Here is a 22,511-nt window from a genome sequence, read left to right as displayed (position 1 = left end):
GATTCCCCAAATGCAGCAGGGGACCTCTATACCCACTTTCTTGTTCCATCAACCTTCAGGGTTCCTGAAATTCCACTTTTAGCACACCTTTTGTTTGGGCTGAGCAGTGCCACCTCCCGGCTGCTCTTTCAAGGGTGGGAAGGAATATTGGATCAGATCACTCCCCCATTTTGAAGAGTCGGAGATGGGGGAGCAGTCGCTGACAGCTGGCCCCCAGAATCAATCCCAGGTCAGCAACCCCAGCCAAGACAAGAGCCTTCTCTCTCTAACCCCTGAGAGGGTCACGGCTTCACAACAGAAAGCCTTTCTCTTTCTTTTGTACTAATTTCTTCATCCCTCCTTTACTGGGGTTTCCCTGGTGGCTCAGTCGGTAAGGAATCTGCCTTCAGTGGGGGAGACCTGGGTTCGATCCCTGGGTTGGGAAGATCCCCTGGAGGAGGGCATGGCAACCCACTCCAGTATTCTTGCCTGGAGAATCCCCATGGAAAGAGGAGCCTGGTGGGCTGCAGTCCATGGGGTCACAAAGAGCCAGACACGACTGAGCGACAAAGCACTCCTTTGTTGAACACAAGAAACAACCTACCTAATGAAAAAGAAGCTGTACAGATGCGGGTTCAAGCTCCAGCTCTTCTCCATGCTAACATGTTGTAAGATTCAGAAGAGTGAAGAGGGTGACTGCTCTCACATCTCCAAAGCCCAGCACAGTGTAGGTGCTCAATAAAAATCAATGCGGCCTAACAATGTAATCAATATAGAAAAAAGGTAAAATAAATTTGAAATGGTGAATTGTAATAATTATTGTCATAAAACTCACTGACGACGATGATAAACATAAGCTTATTTCTTCATTCATTCCACTAAATATCATGAGCACATCTTCTGTGCTAGGCACTGCTCTGGGTGCTGGAGGTAAGCAAGATAAGCACAATTTGTGGCCTGATGGAGCTCACCACTCAGGCAGGAACAGCCTTAAGACAGTTAAACACAGAAATAAATAAAATTATTTCAGATGGTGATAAGTACCCTGTGGTTCTGGGAAAGTTGACCTCTTTGAGTTTCAACTTCTTCATCTCCAAAGTTAAGCTGCTTTTACGCTTCAGGCTTCTGATGAGGATTGCATGGGATGATGGGTGTGGAATTGCCTAAAATTCCATCATGAGTCAGTTCTCCCCAGTAAAGCACTGGGGCCTGACCATAGTAAACTGCCTGTCATGAACCAGGGCTCCGAGGCTGTCACTAGCCAGCAGCCACGGCCAAGGGCCCCCTTTCCCACCTCCGTGCGTGAGTGCCTGCCCTGTGGCGCCAGCCTCTGTGAGTCAGCCAGAAACTCCCTCGATTATCCGGACATTTGTTCCATAGGTGTCACACATCTGCATGATGGAAGCCTGAGAAAAGATCATCTGGAATCCATCTCTCCCAAAGCTAGGCGTCTGGACTCCAGGGATCCTCGGGCGCCAGGGACTAATGATGCCGCTGTGCTTTCTGCTATAGCATCGCCCAGTGCCCAGCACAGACCTGGAGCCCAGCTGACCACTCCATCCACGATTTCTGAGTGGCAGGATAAACACAGGAAGTTTGTGGTCATGGTCATACCAGCCAAACCCTTAACCCAGTCCAGGACCGGAAAAGAACTTTAAAACAATAGAAGGAGGGGAAGGAGGAGGAGGGAGGCATCTGGATTCTTTACTTTCAGGCTGCAATTAATCAGACAAAGGGGAAGCAAAAAGGCCAGGGGTGGTAGACGCACTTAACAGTAGCCTCCCTCCTTTGCTGTGACCACTCCTAAAGGTACAAGGGAAACCACTGTGGCTACTCCACTTCCAAACTACATGACCTGGGACCCCAGTTTCCATGTCTGTGAAATGGGGGAGAGTCCTACCCTTTCCAATTTCCATCAGTATGAGAAAAAAATGTGAAAATACTTTGGAAATGATGTAATCACGATTTAGATGATGAATTAAATTTAGATTAATTCATCATCATGAATTAGATGATAATGATGACAAAAATAACATCAGCCGATGGTTATTTTTTTTTCTCATTCATTCAACACAATACGGTGAGAACTTTTTCTGTACGAAGCACTTCTGGGTGCTGAAGGTACAGAGGTGGGCAAGAGGTAGTCCCTGGACAGTATTAAGGCAACTAAACAAAGAAATAAATCAAATTATTCCAGATGACAGGAAGTACTATGGTGAAAAAGAAACGGGAGATCTGCTGGACCGTGAGTGGTGAGGGGAAGGCTCCCTTAAGTGGGGGAGGGGTCGGGAAGGGCCAGTCTCGGGAGGTGACACGAGGTGACACTTACTGAGAGCTGGAGGAAGTGGAGGAGCCAGTCATGCAAACAGAGGCCCCAGAGCAGCAAACTCAAGTCCTGAGCGGGGAACGGGCTCAGATGTGTTAGTGTTGCTGCCACTGTTGATGTCGTGTGGTTCTGGGGAGACAGAGAGAATGCCTGGCCGGGGAGCATCATGAGATAAAGATGGAACAGGTGATGTCAGTCCTCTAAAGCCTTTTAAGTCACAGTGAAAGTTTTGGATTGCTGTACTCTGTACCGGATGGATGCTCATTCTAGCTGCTTCGTGGAGAGTGAGTTGTCAGGGGGCAAGGCTGGAAATAGGGAGACCAGTGATGGGATAGATGCATGCCTGCTAAAAGAGGGCAGTGTGTGTGAGCCCAGCACCTGCTGAATGCTTAAATTTCACATCTCCTTTAATCTCCATGGCAACCCCGTGAGCTGCAGGTCCTTACTATACCTATTGTACAGATGAGAAAACTGAGGCTTTGGAGATGTTGAATAGCTTGCTCACAGTCAGAGAGCCTTAACCCTAGCCCTAACCTTAGCAGATGTAATGGTGAAGCTGGGGTTCCAGCCCAGGCAGTCTGACTCCCGAGCCCATGTGATCCTGGGTCTTAACCATCAAAGGCCCTTTGAGTCCAAGGGCAGAGTGGGAAGGGCTCAGTCCTTCCTCAGATGCTGCCTCTTCGGATGGACCCCTTCAGAACCACCCCTCTCTGAGTTGCTCCCTTGAATCAGAAGGAAGGCCCCAGACCTGAGTCTGCCCAGGGTGCCAATGCAAGTGGGAAGTCATTCCTGCAGGTGCCATGAATTTTTTTATTTTTAAAAACTTTTAATTGAGATAATTAGTGAAGTGCAGTGCACTTGTGAAGTGCGTCAATCTCATATGGACAGATTAACGGGTTTTTCATATGAAGACAACCATGGAAGCACCACCTGGATCAAGAAAGAGAGCATCTCTCACCTGCCTGCCTGTGTGCTCAGTCACTTCAGTCGTGTCTGACTCTTTGTGACCCGTGGACTCTAGCCCGCCAGGCTCCTCTGTCCATGGGATTCTCCAGGCAAGAGTGCTGGAGTGGGTTTCCATGCCTTCCTGTGGGATCTTCCCAACCCAGGGATCGAACTTGCATCTCTTATGTCTCCTGCATTGGCAGGCGGGTTCTCTACCACTAGCGCCACCTGGGAAGCCCTCTCACCTACACCCAGGACAATTTTGAAGGGTACAGTTTATGATTCAAGCATAGCACGTCTCTGCCCTGTACCAGGTTTTTCCAAGATCTCCTACCTCCCCAGGAAGGAACACTCACTGGAAATTCCAAGTGACTCCCAGATCCTAGGCAGGGGTCCTTCAGGGCAGAGCAGCACCAAAGCCCTTGTCAACAGACCAAGAAGTGAAGAAGGCAGTGCGGTGAAGGCCCAGGTCTCTAGAATGATGGTGATTTAAAAGTGACTCATGTAAGCATTTCCATGCATTTCTCATCTCTCAGCAGTGGGTAAAACAGGAGGTCTCCAGTCTTATTACAAAGAAGCCTCAGTTTCATCATCTGCAAAATGGGGGGATGGGAAGGGATGAACCTGATAAAGTCGAGTTTCCTGCAAACTCAACAACCCTAAGATTCTCAGGGTCAGGAGGAAGTGGCAAGTCCACCCAGACAACATTTTCTTCCGCCAAATGAAAAAGCAACCTCTCAGATTCCTCCCTCTCATCTCCCCAAAATCTGACACTGGAGAAGGTGCACATGCTTACCATCCTTCTCCAGGGAGGAGTCTCTTCAGAGGACAATTTATATTTACAAGTTGCTTTAGGGTCAAAGAGACTGGGGTTTGAATTCTAGCTCTATCACTTACTAGCTGAGTGACACTGGGCAAGTCACTTCACCTCTCTGAACCTCAATTTCCTCATCTGTAGATGGATATAGAAATGGCCCTTACCACAAGATCTCTGTAAGATTCAGTGAAATGATGAGAGGAAAGTGCTTGGTGGGTGCCTGGAGGATTCTAGGTGACCTCCGAGGTGAAACCCCAAGTTCAAGCACTTGGCATCTAGTCTGTTAAATTCCCCGCAGCCACCACCCACAATTGCTTCATTAATATGCTTTCGTTCCTCTTAGGTTAATATATGTATTATTTATAGGGCCTTATTATATGCTCAGAGGGCTCCCCTGAGAAATATAATTGTGCATTGGGAGGCAAATTTGAATAATATTTACAATTAATTTCCGTCAATAAAGCAACACACCAAGGCCTCTATGCAGCTGAAATGAGCTCTGGGTTGGTTTCCCACTAACCGCTCCCCCGAGGAAGCTTGGGTAGCTTTTAACTATCTCTGGAGCAGTCGGCTTCTCTCAGGCTCCCCTTTGGCTCCCACAGTCCAGACACCAGGGCATTCACCTGGATGCGGCAGCAGCTCCGGCTTTCCCTCCTGCCCCTCTCTAACTAGTCCTCCAGGACAGCCCTGGGCATCAGGCCTCCTTTCATCCTTTTTTTTTTTTGGCTGCATTATGTGGCAATCAGGATCTTAGTTCCCACACCAGGGACGGGACCCGCGCCCCTGCATTGGAAGCACCAGGTCTTAACTACCGGACCCCCAGGGAGGTCCCAGACATCCTTTAAATAGATCTGAGTCACCCCTTTACACATGGCTTCCCCTCCCCCATCCCACAGTCTGGCCCTGCCTCCTCTCCGTCCTACCTGGCCGATGCCCAGTGTACTCACTTGGCTGCATCCCCCACCCGCATTTCAATCCTCCAAAGTCACCCTGCTCCCTCCCCCTTCAGTGCCATTTCCTCCACCTGCAGCACCCTCTCCAGCACCTCCCCACTGTGTCAGCACCTACCCATCCTTCGAATCTCAGGTGTCACTTCCCCCGGGGCTCAGCAGCAAAGAACCCACCTGCCAATGCAGGAGATGTGGGTTCGACCCCTGGGTGGGGAAGATCCCCTGGAGGAGGAAATAGCAACCCACACTCCAGTATTCTTGCCTGAAGAATTCCACAGAGGAGCCTGGCAGGTTACAGTCCATGGGGTCAAAAAGAGTCAGACATGACTGAGCACACGTGTACCGCCCCTGGGGAAGTTTCCTGGTCTTGGACAGGGTCACCTCCCTCTATAAGATATAGGTGACACTTACTGTGATTGTTTTCTGTTTGGGGTTTATTGTTTTAATTGGCTGGTACCACTGTCCAATGAATGAGCTAAGAGGACAGGACTGTGTATGTCCTGACCATCCCCAATCCCCAGTGTTGACCATAAGGCCCAGCAAAGAGGGGTATTAGAGGGATGCTTGTGGAGTGGGTGAGTGGGTGGACTTACACATAGACAGTTAAGGAAATGGATGGGTGCACGAAAGGATGGCTGGATGAATGTGCAGATGAGAGTGTCTGTCGTTGAGTGGCCAATGCACAGACTTGCAAGGAGTCCCAGCTTTTAGTCCCCTTTCTGCCATGGCTGGCTGTATTGTCTTGGGTAAGTCACTATCTGTCTTATATCCTTGGTTCCTAGGAAAATTACATGAGCGGAGGGAATTTTTTTAAGATACGGATTTCTTGTGGTCCAAACTTTGGGGAATGGGAGGTTGGGAGTTGCAGGGGTTCTCCTGCCATCCCACAACATAGCCGTGTGACTCTGGACAGCACACTTCACCTCTCTGAGCCTCAGCTGGCGTTCCACGAGGTGGGTGGGGGAGGCAAGGGGCAGGACCCTCCAGCAATGAGAGTCCTCACGCTTGCTTCGATCTGTTTATTCAAGAGAAACATTGTCTTCAGAAAGGAAGCAAGCAAACCCCCTAATGAATTATTTCGTGGTCCCCTTGTCCTGGATCCCAGCCCCAGGAGCAATTCTCCAAAGCCAGAGCACCAAAGCATGTCCGGGAGGAACGGAGAGGGAGGCCGGGACCAGGAGCTGGGAAATCACTGACCACACCATCCAAGCCAGCACACCTCCTTTTGCAGATTTCTCCAAGGGCAGTTCTTGCAAGCTCAGTTCCCTCTTCTGTGAAACGGGGAGGACTTGGATGGGGATGAGATTGACCAGCCCATGAGGCTCTCATGATTGGATTCTCTCTTCTCCCATCCATCCTGGGCTCTGCTTTCCACGCTGACCCTGGGGTCCAGCTTAAGGCAAACTCCTCCCTCGGCCAGAGCCTGGGTCCGACTCCCCTTCTGAGACCCTCGATCTTGTTTCTCTTCCTCCTCTCTCCCTCCCCCTCCCTCTCCATCCTCCCAAGGGCTGAAGAAGCTGGGAACTCTCTCGGGCAGCAGACCCAGTTCTGTTTACTACTGTGTGACTCTCAACAAGTGGGGGCCACAGGCCAAACCTCCCTTTCTGCACCCCCCACCCACATCTGATGGTCCTCTTCTTACAGGGCTGTTTTTGAGGCTTTGATGAGATTCTGGGCCGGATACATGGTAGATGCTTAATAAATGCCAGATCCCTTTTCTTTATCATTGTTTTCCTTCTCACTTCTCTCCTCCCTCCCTCTCCCCCGACCCTCAAACAGCATCTTCTCTTTTTGTCCCTCTGCCCACAACCCCGTACCCCCTCCACCCACCCCACCCCACACAGGAGGCAGCGCTGCAGGACCCATTGGCGGGTCCTGGCCCCGGAGGGAAGGCTCTCGGGCACACAGCGTGTTGGCCGCCTGTGGAGCAATTCAGGTGAATGTGCTGTGTGAACCGCAGGGCCTTTGAACATGGGACCTGGGGGGACCCTCAGAAGAGGCTGTGGGGACGAGACTGAAAAGGTTGTCACGGCTGCACGTGAGCACTTGACGGTCAGAACAGGAGGACTGGTGGGACAGCCAGAAAGAGTGAGGCCTGGCTCCAAGGAGGAACACAGCTGGTTTTCATTTTGCTCCTGTTCATCAGCTTTTCCAAAGACAAAATGATTTCCTGGCTCCCCCAGCCTGGCCTGGCCTGCACGCAGCCCAGAAGGAACGAGAAACTGAGCCCCAGCAAATAGCGTGGTCCTCCCTCAAGTGGCTGGTGACTGTCTCTGGGGCCTGGAACCCCTCTCACGCCATCTCGTGCCCTGGATTCTTCGCCTGTGAAGTTGGGTGGGTGGGGGGTGGGTGACAGGGGCCTCTGGGCAATATTGAAAGCTCCCTCCACTCAAGCTAATTTCAGACTGCTTGAAGCAACTGGAGGCCCCAGTAGGGTCAAATCAGACCTGCCTTTCACAAGCGCAACGACCCAACAGAGTGAAGAAATAGTTTGTCTCTAAATGAGGTGCGATTCCAAACAGCCCGTGGCCTCGGGAACTCGCCCGGCGCTGTGTAGACGTTACATCTGTTCATTGCATCTTGTTGGAGAAATGGCTTCACAACAAAGAAACTTGGAAGAGAACGGGATATGGACACTTGGAGGCCAAAGGGTCCTCCCTTCAGGCCTCCCTCCCTGCCGCCCTCCCTGGAGAGCTGGGTGGGGTGGGGCGGTGGGGACGGGTGTGTGTGGACACAGGAGGTGGGAGCCAGGGTGGGTGGGTGTGAACTGGTGCCAAGGGAGCTGGGAGCCAAGTGCATTTTCTCTGCCACTTTGGATCATTTTTGAAAACTATTTGCATAGCTGCCTTTAAAGCCCTTGAGATGTTAACATGAATCTGCTGAGGGATATGCATATATGAATGCTCAAAACCCTAAGCCTCTGCAACCTTCTTTGAGCCAGAGAGACATAGGTTCAAGTCCAGACTCTTAACAGAGACCAGCTGGGCATCCTTGGGCCAGTTGCTTAAACTCTCTGAACCTCAGAAGCCTCATGCATAAAAGGGAAGTGATAATGGTACCTACCTCGGGACTACCGTGAGGGATAAATGAGATACACATGTAAAGTGCTTAATATAGAAGTGCTAAATAAATGTAGGTTACCAGGACTGTGTAGAATATTCTCCGCAGAGGCATTCTGCATGACAGAACAGCTCTGTTCTTTTCTGGAGACTCTGCCCCCTGGCTGGCTATGTGATGCTGGGTAACTTTCCCACTGTGAGCATCACCTTTGTCGTTTGTAAGTGAGATGATGACTCTGCAGCACAGCCCCAGAAAAGACAGCATGACTGCCCACAGGAGGAGTCCTGGGCCCGCCCCCAGGCCCTGTATCTCAGGAGCACAGTCCAATGAGCCAGGTTCCAGATTCTGCTTCGAGCTCAAGGATCGAGCCCTTGGCGGCATCTTTGGTCCTCGAGTCCCTTTGGTCCATCTTTGGTCCCAGGTTGCTTCCTGCAGCTGATTTCGGGCTAGGCTCCAGCAAGGCTCTGAGGAAGTTGAGAAAGAAGAGATCCCACCCCCACCCCGACCCACCACCCACCCCCTGCCCCGGAGTGTTTTCTTCCGAGCATCTCCAGCCAGAGTCAGTGGGTCAGGAAAGAGGGAGGAGTTGCTGTGATGGAGTGAGTAGGGGGCTGCCCACCTCAAACCAGCCCCAGGGAAACAAATGCAAAGTGAGGACAGGGCTCGGGGCAAGGGGCTGGCAGCGTGACCCCCCCCCCCAACACAGCTACGGCCTGAAGCAACATTACCCTGGAGGGTCCTAGAGTGAGCTGTTTCCTCTCACACACCTTCTGAAAGGTCTTTTCTTTCTCCATTCCTTCCCGCACAAGACCCAGGTCTTCACTGTAGCCCTGCTTCTCTTGAACCCATTAAAAAGCCCCATGGTCCCCTCAGGACCTGTGGTCTCTCTTTCCAGATGATCTAAAAGTCAAACGCGTGGCCGCAGGAGTTTCTGTGTTCTTGTGTCACCTTCTCTTCCCAGGTGACCTGGAGGAGGTCTGTGCATTCCAACATGCCCTAGACCCGAAGAATGTATTAAGAGCAGGATTTCTGGCCAGCCATCAATATAGGGCTCTGTGGCGAAAGCGTGACCTACATCACACTGGCTTTGCTCTGACCTCCTCTCCTCACACCAGGAACAGACCTTGCAAACTGTCTGTGTCATTCTGGGAAAGTGCTCGGGTAGGTAACTGAATCCCTCTGTCTTATGCCCATCCCAGTTCATGCCAGTGCTTTAGAAAATTCTCCCTTTTTTTTTGCTTTGCGTTGGTCAAGGCAAGTCTCCGAAGATGCAGAGGACACTGGTCCAAGCCTAAGTACCGCAGCATGCTGTGTCCACCACGCCCCTGGAGGAAAGGCGTTCCAAACCCTGGATTCCCAGCTCAAAAAGACTGCTCAGCCTCACGGAAAATAGTGGGCATTTGTGGGTTGCCCAAGAGGTTCTTGTTGTGGTGTCCAGAAGGCATAGCTTTGAGCCTCCAAGGTTGGGAGCATCCACTGGGGGGTCTCCAGGCGAGGCTCAGAGCATGCCGGTCTCCCTCTCGTTCATGGATGACATCTTGGTAAAGCTCCTGTGGCTGGGGTAGGAGGAGTGGCCTGTGTCCTCACTCAGCGCATTGACCAGACGGGAGAAGAGGGCCACCCTGAACTTCTTGAAGTCCTGACCCATGAAGACATACAGGATGGGGTTCATGCAGCTGTTGGCGATGGCAATGGCGGTGGCCAGGGGCACGCCCAGGCTGAAGACGGAGGGAGGCACGGAGCCGCGACGGAGCTCCAGGAGGTAGAACGTGTGGTAGGGGCACCAGCAGAGGAAGAAGGTGATGATGATGGTCAGGATGATCTTGAAGGGCTTCTTGGTCTTGGCCAGGCGGCTGCGCTGCAGCTTGTAGACGATGGTGAAGTAGCAGGCGGTGGTGATGAGACCCGGCACCAGGAAGCCACAGAGGAAGCGGGTGATGGTCACCACCATGTGCCGGCCGGAGCCCACCGGGTCCACCTGGGGGTGAGCGGGCCACGGGGCGGAGCCGGCAGCCGACAGGCTGAAGTTGTTAAAGCAGGATATCTTCCCGTGCAGGCGGGCCGTGTCCCGGAAGACGAGGGACGGGGAACTCAGGAAGAAAGCCAGGACCCAGATGACCAGGCAGGCCGTGTAAGCGAGCCGGACGCTGCGGTGGTTCTGGGACCAGACGGGGAGGAGCACGGAGACGCAGCGGTCGAAGCTGATGACGGTCAGCAGGAAGACGCTGGTGAACATGTTGTGGATGAGCAGGAAGTTGCTGATCTTGCACATAGCCGTCCCAAACACCCAGTGGTAGTCCAGGGCGGCGTAGGCGATGTGGATGGGGAGGAAGATGTTGAACAGGAAGTCGGCCACGGCCAGGTTGAGGAACCAGATGGTGTTCACCGTCCTCTTCATCTTGCAGGTGATGATGATGATCACCAAGCCGTTGCCCAGGATCCCGAGGAGACAGATAATGCTGTAGATCACCACCAGGAAGATCCTGACCACTCTGCCTTCCAGGGGAGATAACTCCTCCAAAACCACGATGGGGTCCAGGTCATCGGGGTAGTCCTCGTAGGAGGCGTTGTAATCCTCAGCCTCCATTCTCTGCCAGGGGAGACAGGGGGCGCGAGGGGAACTTTGGTTAGAACTGGCTTTAAAGGGCTTCCCTGGTGATTCAGTGGTAATGAATCTGCCTGCCGATGCCCGAGATGTGGGCTCGATCCCTGATCAGGGAAGATCCCACATGCAGAGGAGCAACTAAGCCTGTCCACCACGACTGATGGGCCTGTGCTCTAGAACCCGAGAGCTGCCACCACTGAGCCTGCAAGTCCTAATTACTGAAGCCCGTGCAGCCTAGAGCCTGCGAGAAGCCACCACGACGAGAAGCCTGGGCACCAACATAGAGAGTAGCGCCCATTCGCCGCAACTAGAGACAAGCCCACACAGCAACGAAGACCCAGCACAGCCAAAATTTAAAAAAAAAAAAAGAGCTACTGGCGTTTGTAGCCAGAGAGGAATGAACCAAAAAAAAACCACTGCACCTTTAAAACACTGGGTGAAGTGTTTGGGTTGATGTGTGCACCGATTCATCACAAGGAACTATAACCAACAAAACATGTAACTAGATTTAAGAGGTTGATCACCACCAGTGAGACCGACAATGTCCTCCCTGGCTGTGAGCAAGACCAGCTGGTGGCTTTGCTATTTTATTTATTTGACAAACAGCTCGCAGGCACCTACTATATACCGGCTACTATTCTAAAGGGTTGATGTAGGCAAAATCCCTTCATTCTCATAACTCAATGAGGTGGTTACAAACCCCATTTTACAGGTGAGGAAATTGAGGCACAGAGAGCTTACGTCACGTGCCCAAGGGCATACAGCTGAGAAGAGGCAGACCAGGAGTCAGGGTAGACGCTGACGCTTACCTCCTGGACCACCATGTTTCTGCTGCCTCTCTGGGACCCTCCCTTTTCCTTCACAGTCTAGTGGGAGACAAACACTCATCAAAAAAAAAAAACAAAACCCTCAAATCGTGGAAAAATTGCAGAAAAATCGCGGTGATGCTAAGCGCAATGAAGAGGTGCACGGTGCCCTGAACTTGACTCTGACCAGATTTCCAAAACCCAAGGGACAGCTGCGCCGACTGCTCCTGCCTCATCCTGGTCTCCCACTGCTGCCATTTGGAGAGATGAGTTCAGACACAAGAACCCCTCACCGTTTCACTGTTACGATGTCCAAAGCTCTCCAGGGTGGCTCCCTGGCCAGTCAGCCCCCGAACACAGCTGCAAACACCTGCAGGGCAGAGCAAGGTGCAGTAGTTGGCTCTCGACCAGAGATCCGGGTGGACCCAGCGCCGGAGACAAATGTACCGCTGTTACCCCCGCTTTACAGAGAAGGAAGCGGAGACTCAAGAGAGGCTGAGATAGGCCCGGGGTTACCCAGCTGGGAAGTGGTGGGGCCTCAAGAATTCAGATCAACAGCTAGACCCTCCATTCCAACCCCCATCTCCCCTGAACCCACACCCCAGCACATCCGGTCAGCCCTGCTGACTGTGTGAGCTTCCCCTTCCTTATCTTTACCTTGAAAGTAATAGCATTATCACTACTGCATTTGTTGGGGAGGCACGAATAAACAAACAACGAACTCACTGCACCTTTAAAACGCTGGGTAAAGTGCTTGGGTTGGTGTATGCACTGATTTATCTATCACAGGAACTATAACCAACAAAATGTATAACCAGATGGAGACATCAAGGCCAACCCGAACCAAGGCAGAAACTGCAGACCAGCAGAGTCAATGGGCTTGCGGCCTCTGACCTGCAGGTGTGACTCTGAGCATCCTTGTGGCCACAGCAGCAAAGGGAAATGTGATCCGTGGTGGAAGTTCATTTATGGAGAAGGAGGAAGCAGCTTAGGGAGCAATGTTGTTCCCTTAGCCTGGATTCTCCAGGGCATTTCTCACTGGGCAGGGGTTCGCTGAAGGGCACGCTGGCAGAGGGAGTGGGTAGCATCACTGTCCAGGGCTGATACAGCATCCCAGGGGTGATTTCCCACTGGCAGCCACTTGTGGGGGCCTTGACGGCAAAGCAAAGGGGAACAGGGTGGACAGCTCCGTGGGAGGATCAAGAACGTGATGACAGTCTGGGCTCTCAGGGGTTAAAGCAAAGACTCGGAGAGCTCAGAGAAATAGGATTGGGACTCTGAATTCCTCAGGGAAGCAGGGGGAACCGAAGAGACTTTTCACCCTGGATCCTTGGAAGTCAGGCTCTGGAGTCAGATTTCCCAGCTGTGTGGCCTTGGGCAAGTTGCTTCACCTCTCTGAACCTCAGTTTTCTTACCTGCAAACTACTGTACCCTTGTAAGGCTGTTGCAGAGCACAGGGGCATATAAGGAGCCCTAACCCGCTCCAGTTTCCTTGCCTGGAGAATCCCACCGACAGAGCAGCCTGGAGGGCTAGTCCGTGGGGTCACAAGGAGTCAGGCACGACTGGAGGGACTGAGCACCACACACACCCTCACACTCGGGCTGCTCTGACTCAGCCTGCTCCTCACCGCCTTGTTTCCAGGAAGTGGGCGCTCCTTCCTGTGTCTGTTCACACCCTTGCTGCTGCCCCAGGGACCCCAGCTCCACCCTCCCGGGACACCTCTTTGCCGTCCTTTCTTGGCTCCTCAAGGAACCTATGTTCCCAGCCTTCAGGATGATCTGAGGTCTAGGGCACAGCTGGGAATCATTTGCCAAAGCTGTTGTCTATTACATTCCAAGCGGGCAGGTGAGTCTGGCCAGACCATCCCTCTTTCTGCCCTTGGCTCCCCAAGAGCCCAGGGGACAGACGAGCTGTCCTGGCTCCGCTCCCAGATTCCCCGTGATCTCCGACTTGTGCCCTTTGGGGACCAGGGAGGAGGTGGTGGGGTGGTGGGGGAAACTCCCTACGTCACCCGAGCAAGTCACCTCCCCATCTCTGAGCCTCAGTTGTGCCATCTGCAAAATGGGACTGATCGAAACTCCCGCCCTACCGACTTCTCAGGACCACTGGGAGGATGAGTTAAGGCCCTCCAGCTTGTCCCAGGCTCGGCGAGGATGCCAGGGAAAGATCCAGGACACCGAAGTCGGAGTCAAGGCTGTGGGAGGTCTGAGAGCTCTGTTTCGTGAAGAGACAAAGAATCCCAAAGTGAAGCAACTAAAACCTTTTTTTGGCTGTACCGCAACTTGCAGGATCTTAGTTCCCTAATCAGGGATCAAACCTGGGCCCTTGGTATTAGGCGCACAGAGTCCTAACCACTGGACCACGAGGGAATCCCCTAAAACCTTTTTGACCAACATATTTGCTAAGTGGCACCTGCCAAAAATCAAAATCACTCTCTTAAATTTCCTCTACAACTTCAGACTCAGCCCTGAAACCAGGCTCCTCTCTCCAGGAAGGTTTCTCTTGGTGTCCCCCCATCCTCGTGGAGAGCCCATCCCAAGACCACCAGTATGAGGCCTTGCATCAAGGCCACAGAAGTGGAGCCCAGAACCAAGGTCACCTCTGAAGCTGACAGCCCCCTTTGTAACCGTTGCCAGAGGCCCCCCGATCATCACCAGCAGATTTCCTGACCCCATATTAGGCAAAAATGCCCACCCCTGCACTCACCTAAGCAATCACCTAATGCCACCCTTCCAGCAGGAATCTCCTTTGTCTTGAGGCTACAAAAATTGACTACTAACCCAGCAAAAGCATCGGCTCTCGCTTGAGCCGGCCCGCCGTTCTCACGGTCAGCTCTCCTGATCTGTCGGGAGGTCAGCCTGCTGTGCTCGCAGCACCCACGTTATCTCTGCTCTTTGTTCTTAATAAACTCACTCCCTGATGAAATGCTCTGTGTCTGGAAATTCTTTTCCAGACTGCCACGACAACCCCCACCCCCTGTAGTGGGTTAAGTCTTCCCTAAAGAAAAAGATAGGTCTACCAGAACCTGTGAATGTGACCTTATTTGGAAAAAGGGTCTTTGCTGATATAACTGATGTAAGGATCCCAAGATGAGATCACCTTGGGAGAAGCTGGCCTCTAACCCCAAAGACAAGTGTCCCCATAAGAGGAGATGATGGAAGGAGATTTGACAAGGGAACAGAGAAGCCACGTGAAGAGACAGGCAGAGACTGGAGGGATGCGACCAGGAGCTGCAGGGCGCCCAGAGCCCCAGAACTGGGGGACACAGAAGGGACCCTCCCCAGAGCTTCCGGGGAAGCCCAGCCTGCGACGGCTCGCCTGCAGACCTCCGGCCTCCGCTGGCACAAGCGAGCGTGCGTTTCGGTCGTTTTAGGCCACCCAGTCTGCAGCACTCTGCCACAGCAGCCCGCGGTCACTAGCACACCCTCCGCTCTGGCTCCCAGGGCACCCGGTTCCCTGCTCCGGGGCCCATGGTATTTACATGATTATTACTGGCTTTTACACACAGCATGTTAAAAAGCAGAGATATAGCTTTGCCCACAAAGGTCCGTCTAGTCAAAGCTATGGTTTTTTCCAGTAGTTGTGAGAGGTGGACCATGAAGAAAGCTGAGCACCGAAGAATTGATGCTTTTGAACTGTGGTGTTGGAGAAGACTCTTGAGAGTCCCTTGGACTGCAAGGAGATCCAACCAGTCCATCCTCAAGGAAATCAACCCTGAATATTCATGGAAGGACTGATGCTGAAGCTGAAGCTCCAATACTTTGGCCACTTGATGCGAAGAGCCAACTCATTGGAAAGACCCTGATGCTGGGGAAGATTGAGGGCAAGAGGAGAAGTGGGCGACAGAGGATGAGATGCTTGGATGGCCTCACTGACTCAATGGATGTGAATCTGAGCTAACTCCAAGAGATAGCGAAGGACGGGGAAGCCTGGCCTGCTGCAGTCCACGGGGTCGCAAAGAGTCGGACACTACTTAGCAACTGAACAACAAAACAACACACCTGACCGGACTGCGAGCTACCCAAGGGTGAGGACTGGTCTGATTCAGCTCTGTGTCCGGGTCGGGGAAGAAGGTGGGCACCACGCGGGTCCTCAGGATATTGCGATGTCCTCACGGTCTCCCCCTGTGTGGGTCGGCATCCTAATCACCTCTTCACAGAAAGGCATCAGGCAGGTTGGATTAAGGCCCCCCCACAGTGACCTCACTTTATGTTAATCACCACTTTAAAAGCCCTGTCTCCTATAGAGACCGGACCTGTGGACACAGACGGAGAAGAAGAGAGTGGGATGGACTGGGAGAGCAAGACAGACATACACAGAGCACCGGGTGTAAAATGGCTCAGGGCCAGCTGCTGTAGCAAGGGAGCTCAGCTCAGCGCTTTGTGGTGACCCAGAGGGGTGGGAGGGGGGCTCCAGAGCAGAGGAGGTATGTACGCATGCAGCAGATTCACCTCTCTGTACAGCACAAATTAACACAGCGGTGTAAAGGAATTATACTCCAATAGAAAATAGATTTTTAAAAAATAAACATTTTTAAGCCCTGTCTCCAAATACAGTCATGCTCCCAAAGTACTGGGGGTTAGGACAGCAACTTAGGAATTTAGGGGAAGGGATGCAATTCCAGCCCACAACACCTGCACAGCTGTCCTTGACTGTTAGAACTTCACCTTGCTATCCGCTGTTCTTCCAGTTCGCTTCCTCTGCTCTGGGACTGCCACCTAGAATGTACAGAGAGCATCTTCCGGCAAATCCAGAAAGATTGAACCCCGGAAGAAAAAATGGGCTAAGGATCTAAACAGATAACATACAGGGGGGAAAACTTACAGCAGGCGTTAGACAAACCGATGATCAAGGAGGTGAAATGAGAACCACAGAGGGGACTGGAAAGCTGGGATGGAGACCTCGGGCTGGCAAAGGCTTCAGGCCACGCTGCGGGTACCCGTGGGCCCCTGTGTGCCTCCCAGCCCCAGGAAGAATCATGCTACGGGATGCCCGTGTGCGGGATTGGGGGGGGGGGGCAGGCATGCCTTATCTTGGCTTCTCCAGGAGCAAACCTCACATCAGCCTTCCTGCAAACGTGATTATTAAGGAAGTGTTCCAGGAAACCCCAGTAAGGGACTGGAGAAGTAAGATTGGGAAAGGGAGGAGGTCGGTCAAGGGGGCAGCGCCAGGCAGAGGCCCAAGGAAGGTGGCCTTGGCTCAGGGCGGGGTCGGGAAACAATGGAGGTCGCATTCCAGGAAGCTATTTATATCCCTCCATCCTGTGCTGGGAGGGGCACCGTCCCAGGCGCTGCCTGCCCTCTGAGGGCAGTCCGCCGACAGAGCCACAGGTGCAGGCCGTCAGGAAGCAAGAGCCTTGTGCGCTGTGACACTCAGGGATCCAGGGGTCCGGACAGCGCGCACAGGCGTCTGCTGATGGCTGGAAGCTGGGGGCGGCTGACGTCCCTCTGCTGTGGGAGAGGCGACGTGCGAAAGCCACAGAGCTAGGCCACAGAGCTAGGCAGCTGCTAGAGGCCGCAGATCAGCAAGTGTGCATACAGCAAAGGCACGCCCTGCGTCTCAAAGCCACCTCCCCAGACAGCGCATAAGTACACTGAAAACACGCATAGTGAAAAAAGCAGCCTCACGCTAACACACAAGGAACAGGGCTGAATAACAAGATACACTGAACAGATCCGAGTGCCTCCGTGGGAAGGCACAGCAAGAGGGAACTGGGGATAAAGGAAATGAGGGAACATTAGAAAGGTGCGGGGGTTTCCGGGGCCAGAGAGGGTGGGGTGGAGGGGTGCCTTTATGTCAGACTTCCCTCCCCTCCTGAGGCCCAGGAAAACACAAACAGGCAAAGCACCCCAGATCCCTGCCTGGGGCGGCGAGCAGTGCGCGCCTGGGTCACTGAATCCCTCACAAAGCCACACTGGCAGGAGCGGCCCAGCAAGCGGCTCTGGCCCCACCTGGGGCCGTGAGAGGCCCTCCGTGCCAGCCACCTCCAGCAGGCCGGGAATGAACCCGGACCAGTCCACGAGAAGAAGAGCATCAGCCCAGTCCGAGCTGGCTGTGAGGTGGCCGAGGCCCGATTCCTCCTGCCGGGGACCGGACCGGACAGCCCAGGCAGAAGATCCTGCATGTGTGGGCCTGCCCTCCCCACCGGCCAGGCCAGACCCTTGCTGGGGAAGTGGGCAGGGTGTTAGGCCGTATCTAGTTCTTCCCGCCACAGAGAGCAAAAACCTCAGGCAGATGTTTCTGGCTTCGTTTTTCTTAAACAAACACGTGTAGAGTCCTCACCAAATTCCAGGCATGGTTCTAAGCACCGTTACAGATGAGGAAACTGGCCCAGAGAGGTTAAGTAAGGTGCCCAAGGTCACACGGCTGGCTCAGCTCAGCAAGGTAGGTCCAATTCCTCGCGAGGAACCTCCAAGCCTGCTGATCTTCCAACCCCCACTCTCTTTCTTTGTCCACTGCCTCGCCTCCTCGGAACATTCCAGAATCCTCTGGTGGTTGCCCTGATGGGATCTCTCAAGAACCCCCACAGAATCAGGGTGTGCATTTTGCACATGGAGCAAGATGAGGCTCCAGGTCCCTGCGGCTGTCCTCCGAGCCCCTCTGCCTCTAGGTAACGGCCCTAGAGGGAGCACATCACATCCCATCCCAGGGGTCACGCCCCAGGTGCCGTAGGAAAAGCCCTTTGGAGGTGGGGCTCATTTATCCATCCATCCTTCAGGGACCTGTGGAATCTGCTGCTCCCTGGCCCTGGAGAGAGGCTGGGGTGCTGTGGGCACAGCTCTTCTCACCTGGAACCCCCACCCCACCAGCCCCCAAGCCTGCAAGGTCACTGTCACCTGTCCAGATTTACCGAGGGGACGCCCGAGGCCAGGCACCAGTGGGCGAAGGGGGACTTGCCTGCAGTCACAGACCCGGTTAGTGGCGGGGCAGGGAGTTGAACCCTGGTCCTTAGGAATCCCCCAGTTCCTCCAGCTGCTACCTGCTGGCCTGTGTGCCCTGCGCTCGGGGGACAGCAGAGCTGAGTGGCGTTTGGGCAGCAGGTGTGGCCTTCTGCATCTCCTGCTAGAGTCTGCAAGGGGCTCGCTCCCCTTCTGTCCGAGTCTGGGTCTCCCTGCTTGCTTCTAAGTCACCCCGTCTTGGTCTCGCTCCTTCAGTCTTGCTTGGTGCTTCTCCGAGGCTGTCCTTCCCCGTCTCTGTGGCTCTCTCCCCCTGCCTCTTGCTTCTCAGAGCAGTCTCCCGGCCTTCTAGACAGTGAGACTGTCCCCTCCCTCTCCCGCATCCTCCCTCCACCGGTCCCCCCCAGAGGCCCAGCCACTCCTCACCTGCTAGCATCGCTCACCTGCTCACCTGTGTGCTGAGAACACTTAAACGAACACCTAAACCGACGGCTGCCCCTCTCCCAGCCTGCTGCCTCCCGCTGCTGCCTCTCCAGCCCGGTCTAAGCTTCCTCCGGCGGCCCCCCGGCCCCAGGCCGAATGCAGGGGCTTGATCAGGGCCCGTGGGCGTGGGAGCCCGGAGCAGGGAAACTGGAAACTCTTCCCTCTGCGTTTGGCCTGGCTCCTGTCCCCTCTCCCACCACCCCCATGGCCCACCCCCACAGTCTGGGCTGGGCGGCCCTGGAGGCCTCCCCTCCAGCCTTGTCAGCCTCCCAAAGGCACTTAGGAGCTGAGAGGGCCCCCAGAGGCATCCTGTTTTGTAGCTGGGAAAACGGAGGTCCAGGAGAGGAGCTGACCCTCCCTAAGCCTCAAAGAAGAGGGCCGCAGCCTGTCTTGTGTGTGATGTATCCCAGAGCCTAGAAGTCTGCCTGGCGCCTCGCACATCTTAGGCAGCTCCACATCCATCCTCCCTTGCAGCACAGATTTGCAAATGAAGGCCTGGATTTGCAAGTGAAGCCTTGCTCAGAGAGGTGCAGTGACTCTCCCAGGTTCACACAGCCTTGATGCACCATCCCAGGTTTGACCCAAAGACTCTCTGACCCCCCCAGCCTTGGCTCTTTCTACTTGCCCAAGATCACAGCCTCAGCGAGCAGGTTTGAACCACACTGGGACCTTGCAGGCACGACTCTCCCATCACAAATGTCTCTCCTTGGCAGTATCTGCCCCCCACCACCCAGGCCGGGCCCTCCGACTTTGGTCCTGTTATCCTGGCCTGCTGCCACAGTCCCCTGGCTGGCCTCATCCTCCGGGGCAGAGCGAGGGGGTCTCCCAGCCCCCCACAGATGGCTCTTGGAGATACCTCGGGGTTCCCATCCCTGGATCCGCAGCTCTGAGAGACGCAGGAACTGCGAAACCACACAGCGGCCGCGGCCGTTCCAGCCGCAGGACTGGCTGCCAGCGCCCGGACAGAATTAGCCCTGTGTCGGGGGAAAATTTCCTCCCTGGTCCCACGCCCACACGCGGGAGCTCTGGCTGAGTCACTGCAGGGAGATGGAAGGAGCTGGCCCACTAATAGGCGGCCCCATTTTCTTTGGGTTCGGATGGGGCCTGTTTGGATGGGCACTCTCTGCAGCGGTGGGCAAAAGCAATGAGCGAGGCAAAAGCTTATGCCCTTGGATGTGGGCAGTCCACTTACCCAGAGGCCAGAGGCCTCAGGAAACCTCCAGCGGCTGCTGAGAGCACAGAAGCGGGAGACCCCGCAAATGTCCACTCCACCACACAGCATCCCCCTTGTTGGAATGCCCCATCCCTTCTCCCCAGGGTGCCCTGTCCCCCTGATCCCTGCCCCCTGCTCTGTGCCCCCAGGCTGAGCTGTAGAAACACCATCACTGGACTCTGTGCCCTCTGACCTCTAGCTGGGTTTATCCGTGAAGGCCTGGCAGGGGCTACAGGACAGGAAGAGGGCAGGTAAGGTGTCTATGGTCCCAGCGGCCTCCCTGCAGGGTCTCCCTGAGTCAGTGCTGACTATACAGTCTGGGTCCTAGTAACCAGTCCCTCCCCGACCCCCTGGCTTAAAGAGCAGGAGCATCTCCTTGTATTCTCAGACCTGAAGTCCTGCCCATCCTTTATGGGTCTGATGAACATTTAGGCTAGGAAGGACTTAGAAAGGGTGGGCAGCAAAACGCTCATCAAGACCCTATAGGAAGGATTTCCCTGTGGTCTAGCAGTGAAGAATCTGCCTTGCAATACAGCGGACGCGGGTTTGATCCCCGGCCAGGGGATTAAGATCCACATGGCGAGGAGCGACTAAGCTCGCTCGTCACAACTACTGAGCCCATGTTCCACAACTAGAGGGTCCATGTGCCACAACAAAGATGTTGTATGATACAATTAAGTCAAACAAATAATTTTTTAAAGTCCCCTTAAAAAAAGACCCCATTGGAGTGGGTCATCCATTTCCCCCTGAGACTCTGATCCAGAGTCCAGATTCTCAACACGTCCCCCTCAAGCCATTTCCATGTCTGTTTCCTAAACAGCTCACAAATCCGCCCATCATTTCTGCCCACCTGGGCGACTACTAGAGACCCCCTAACCAGCATGCCACTTTCACTCTGACTTCATTTTCTACCACGTAGCTGGAGAGATCATTTCAAAATGCAAACTATATCACAGCTCTCCCCCGCTTGAAAGCCCTTGGCGGCTCCCAATTTGTTCTTTGTCATTGCTGTTTAGTCGCTACGTCGTGTCCAACTCTTTGCCACCCCACGGACCGTCCTCCGCCTCTCTCCTCTGTCCGTGAGATTTCCCAGGCAAGAATACCGAAGTGGGTTGCCATTTCCTTCCTCCAGGAGATCTTCCCCACCGAGGGATCAAACCTGCGTCTCTTGGGTCTCCTGCATTGGCAAGCGGATTCTTTAGCACTAGCGCCACCTGGGAAGCCCTATTTTTTTCTGCAGACCTAACAGCTATTTCAGTCACACGAGGCCCCCCAGCAAGAGTGCGGGGATGTATGTCTCTCCTTCCAGGCCAAAAAGCCGCTCTGGCCCCAAGCATGGGTCCCGTGCACGAACACAGCGTGTCCTGCCGGACGCTCAGCTTCCATCCAAAGCTGTTGGGGAAATAGCCTGGGTCTCTCCCCTGTAAACACTGCTCCAGCCCCTGGAGGTGGCCTATACACAAGCTTTCTCCCGTGTTTGTAAACCCCTGGACTGGGAGGCCCGGTACCCCATTCACTTAATCCCCTGAAGCCTTGAGTCCATTCATGCAAATAATCCCCGAACTGTGTACACAGAGTTATCTGGAAGGCAGCAGGCACGGGGGTGTTTATGTGAACCGAGCAGGATGTGGTCGGGGGAGGCTGCCAGCGGTGGTCACCGTCTCCCCAAGCCAGGAGCTGGCCCTGGCAATATCGTTGGTGCCCTGCTCACAGCGTGGGCTTGGAGCCCAGACACTGAGTGGCTGGCTCCTGGGTGCCCTGTGAGTTGTCGTAGTTTCTGGCCCTGTCCCTGGAAAATCCAGGCCAGCACAAGCCACCTTTGGTCCTGCATCTACCACAGCTCCAGAGCAAGACTTCTCCGGGTACCTTGAGACACGTGGAAGGCGGCAGGCGGAGGACCTGTCCCCATCAACAGCGCCCCCACCTACTGTGGAGGAGAAGGGCAAGGAAGCTGGGAGTCGGCCTCGTCTGCTCCCACAGTCCTTCTATGCTGCCCGTCCCTCTCTCCCTCTCTGCTGCTCCAAAAATCTCACCAGACCCCTGAAAGTCACCCCAGTGACCCAGCTGGACATGCTGGTAAAGAGCTTTGGACCCTCGAATGCCAGGGTTAAATATTATTCATAACAGTCACCAAAGTATCAATATTTTATTGAGCACCTACTATGTGTGAATCTTCCCTGCAGCTCAGATGGTAAAGAATCTGCCTACAATGCAGGAGACCTGGGTTCGATCCTGGGTCAGAAAGATCCTCTGGAGAAGCGAATGGCAATCCATTCCAGTATTCTTTCCTGGAGAATCCCATGGATAGAGGAGCCTGGTGGACTAAAGTTCGTGGGGTCACAAAGAGTCGGACACGACTGAGCGATTAACACTATGTGTACCAGGACATTGAGAAGTACCTTATGTGTATCATCTCACACAAACCCAGGG

The 22,511-nt window shown here is 54.0% G+C and overlaps 1 protein-coding gene across 4 annotated transcripts in view; it reads right to left on the bottom strand.

Annotated features, from left to right (window-relative positions):
• Nucleotides 1-1,663: 1,663 nt before the first annotated feature.
• The window catches only part of CMKLR1 (chemerin chemokine-like receptor 1), a 47,628-nt gene continuing 26,780 nt past the window's right edge, over nt 1,664-22,511 (bottom strand). For 2 of the 4 annotated variants that reach the window (XM_020876054.2, XM_070475461.1), the window contains exon 2: nt 1,664-10,667. In XM_020876054.2, coding sequence (XP_020731713.2) covers nt 9,576-10,664 — 1,089 coding nt within the window. In that variant the 5' untranslated portion in view covers nt 10,665-10,667 and the 3' untranslated portion in view covers nt 1,664-9,575. Of the gene's footprint in view, nt 10,668-11,781; nt 11,859-19,724; nt 19,814-22,511 lie in introns of those variants that run through there. The other 2 variants (XM_020876055.2, XM_020876059.2) reach the window with 2 other exon arrangements.

The sequence above is a fragment of the Odocoileus virginianus genome, chromosome 12, assembly GCF_023699985.2.
Source record: "Odocoileus virginianus isolate 20LAN1187 ecotype Illinois chromosome 12, Ovbor_1.2, whole genome shotgun sequence".
NCBI classification, from domain to species: domain Eukaryota; kingdom Metazoa; phylum Chordata; class Mammalia; order Artiodactyla; family Cervidae; genus Odocoileus; species Odocoileus virginianus.
This window is presented reverse-complemented; position numbering and strand designations above follow the sequence as displayed.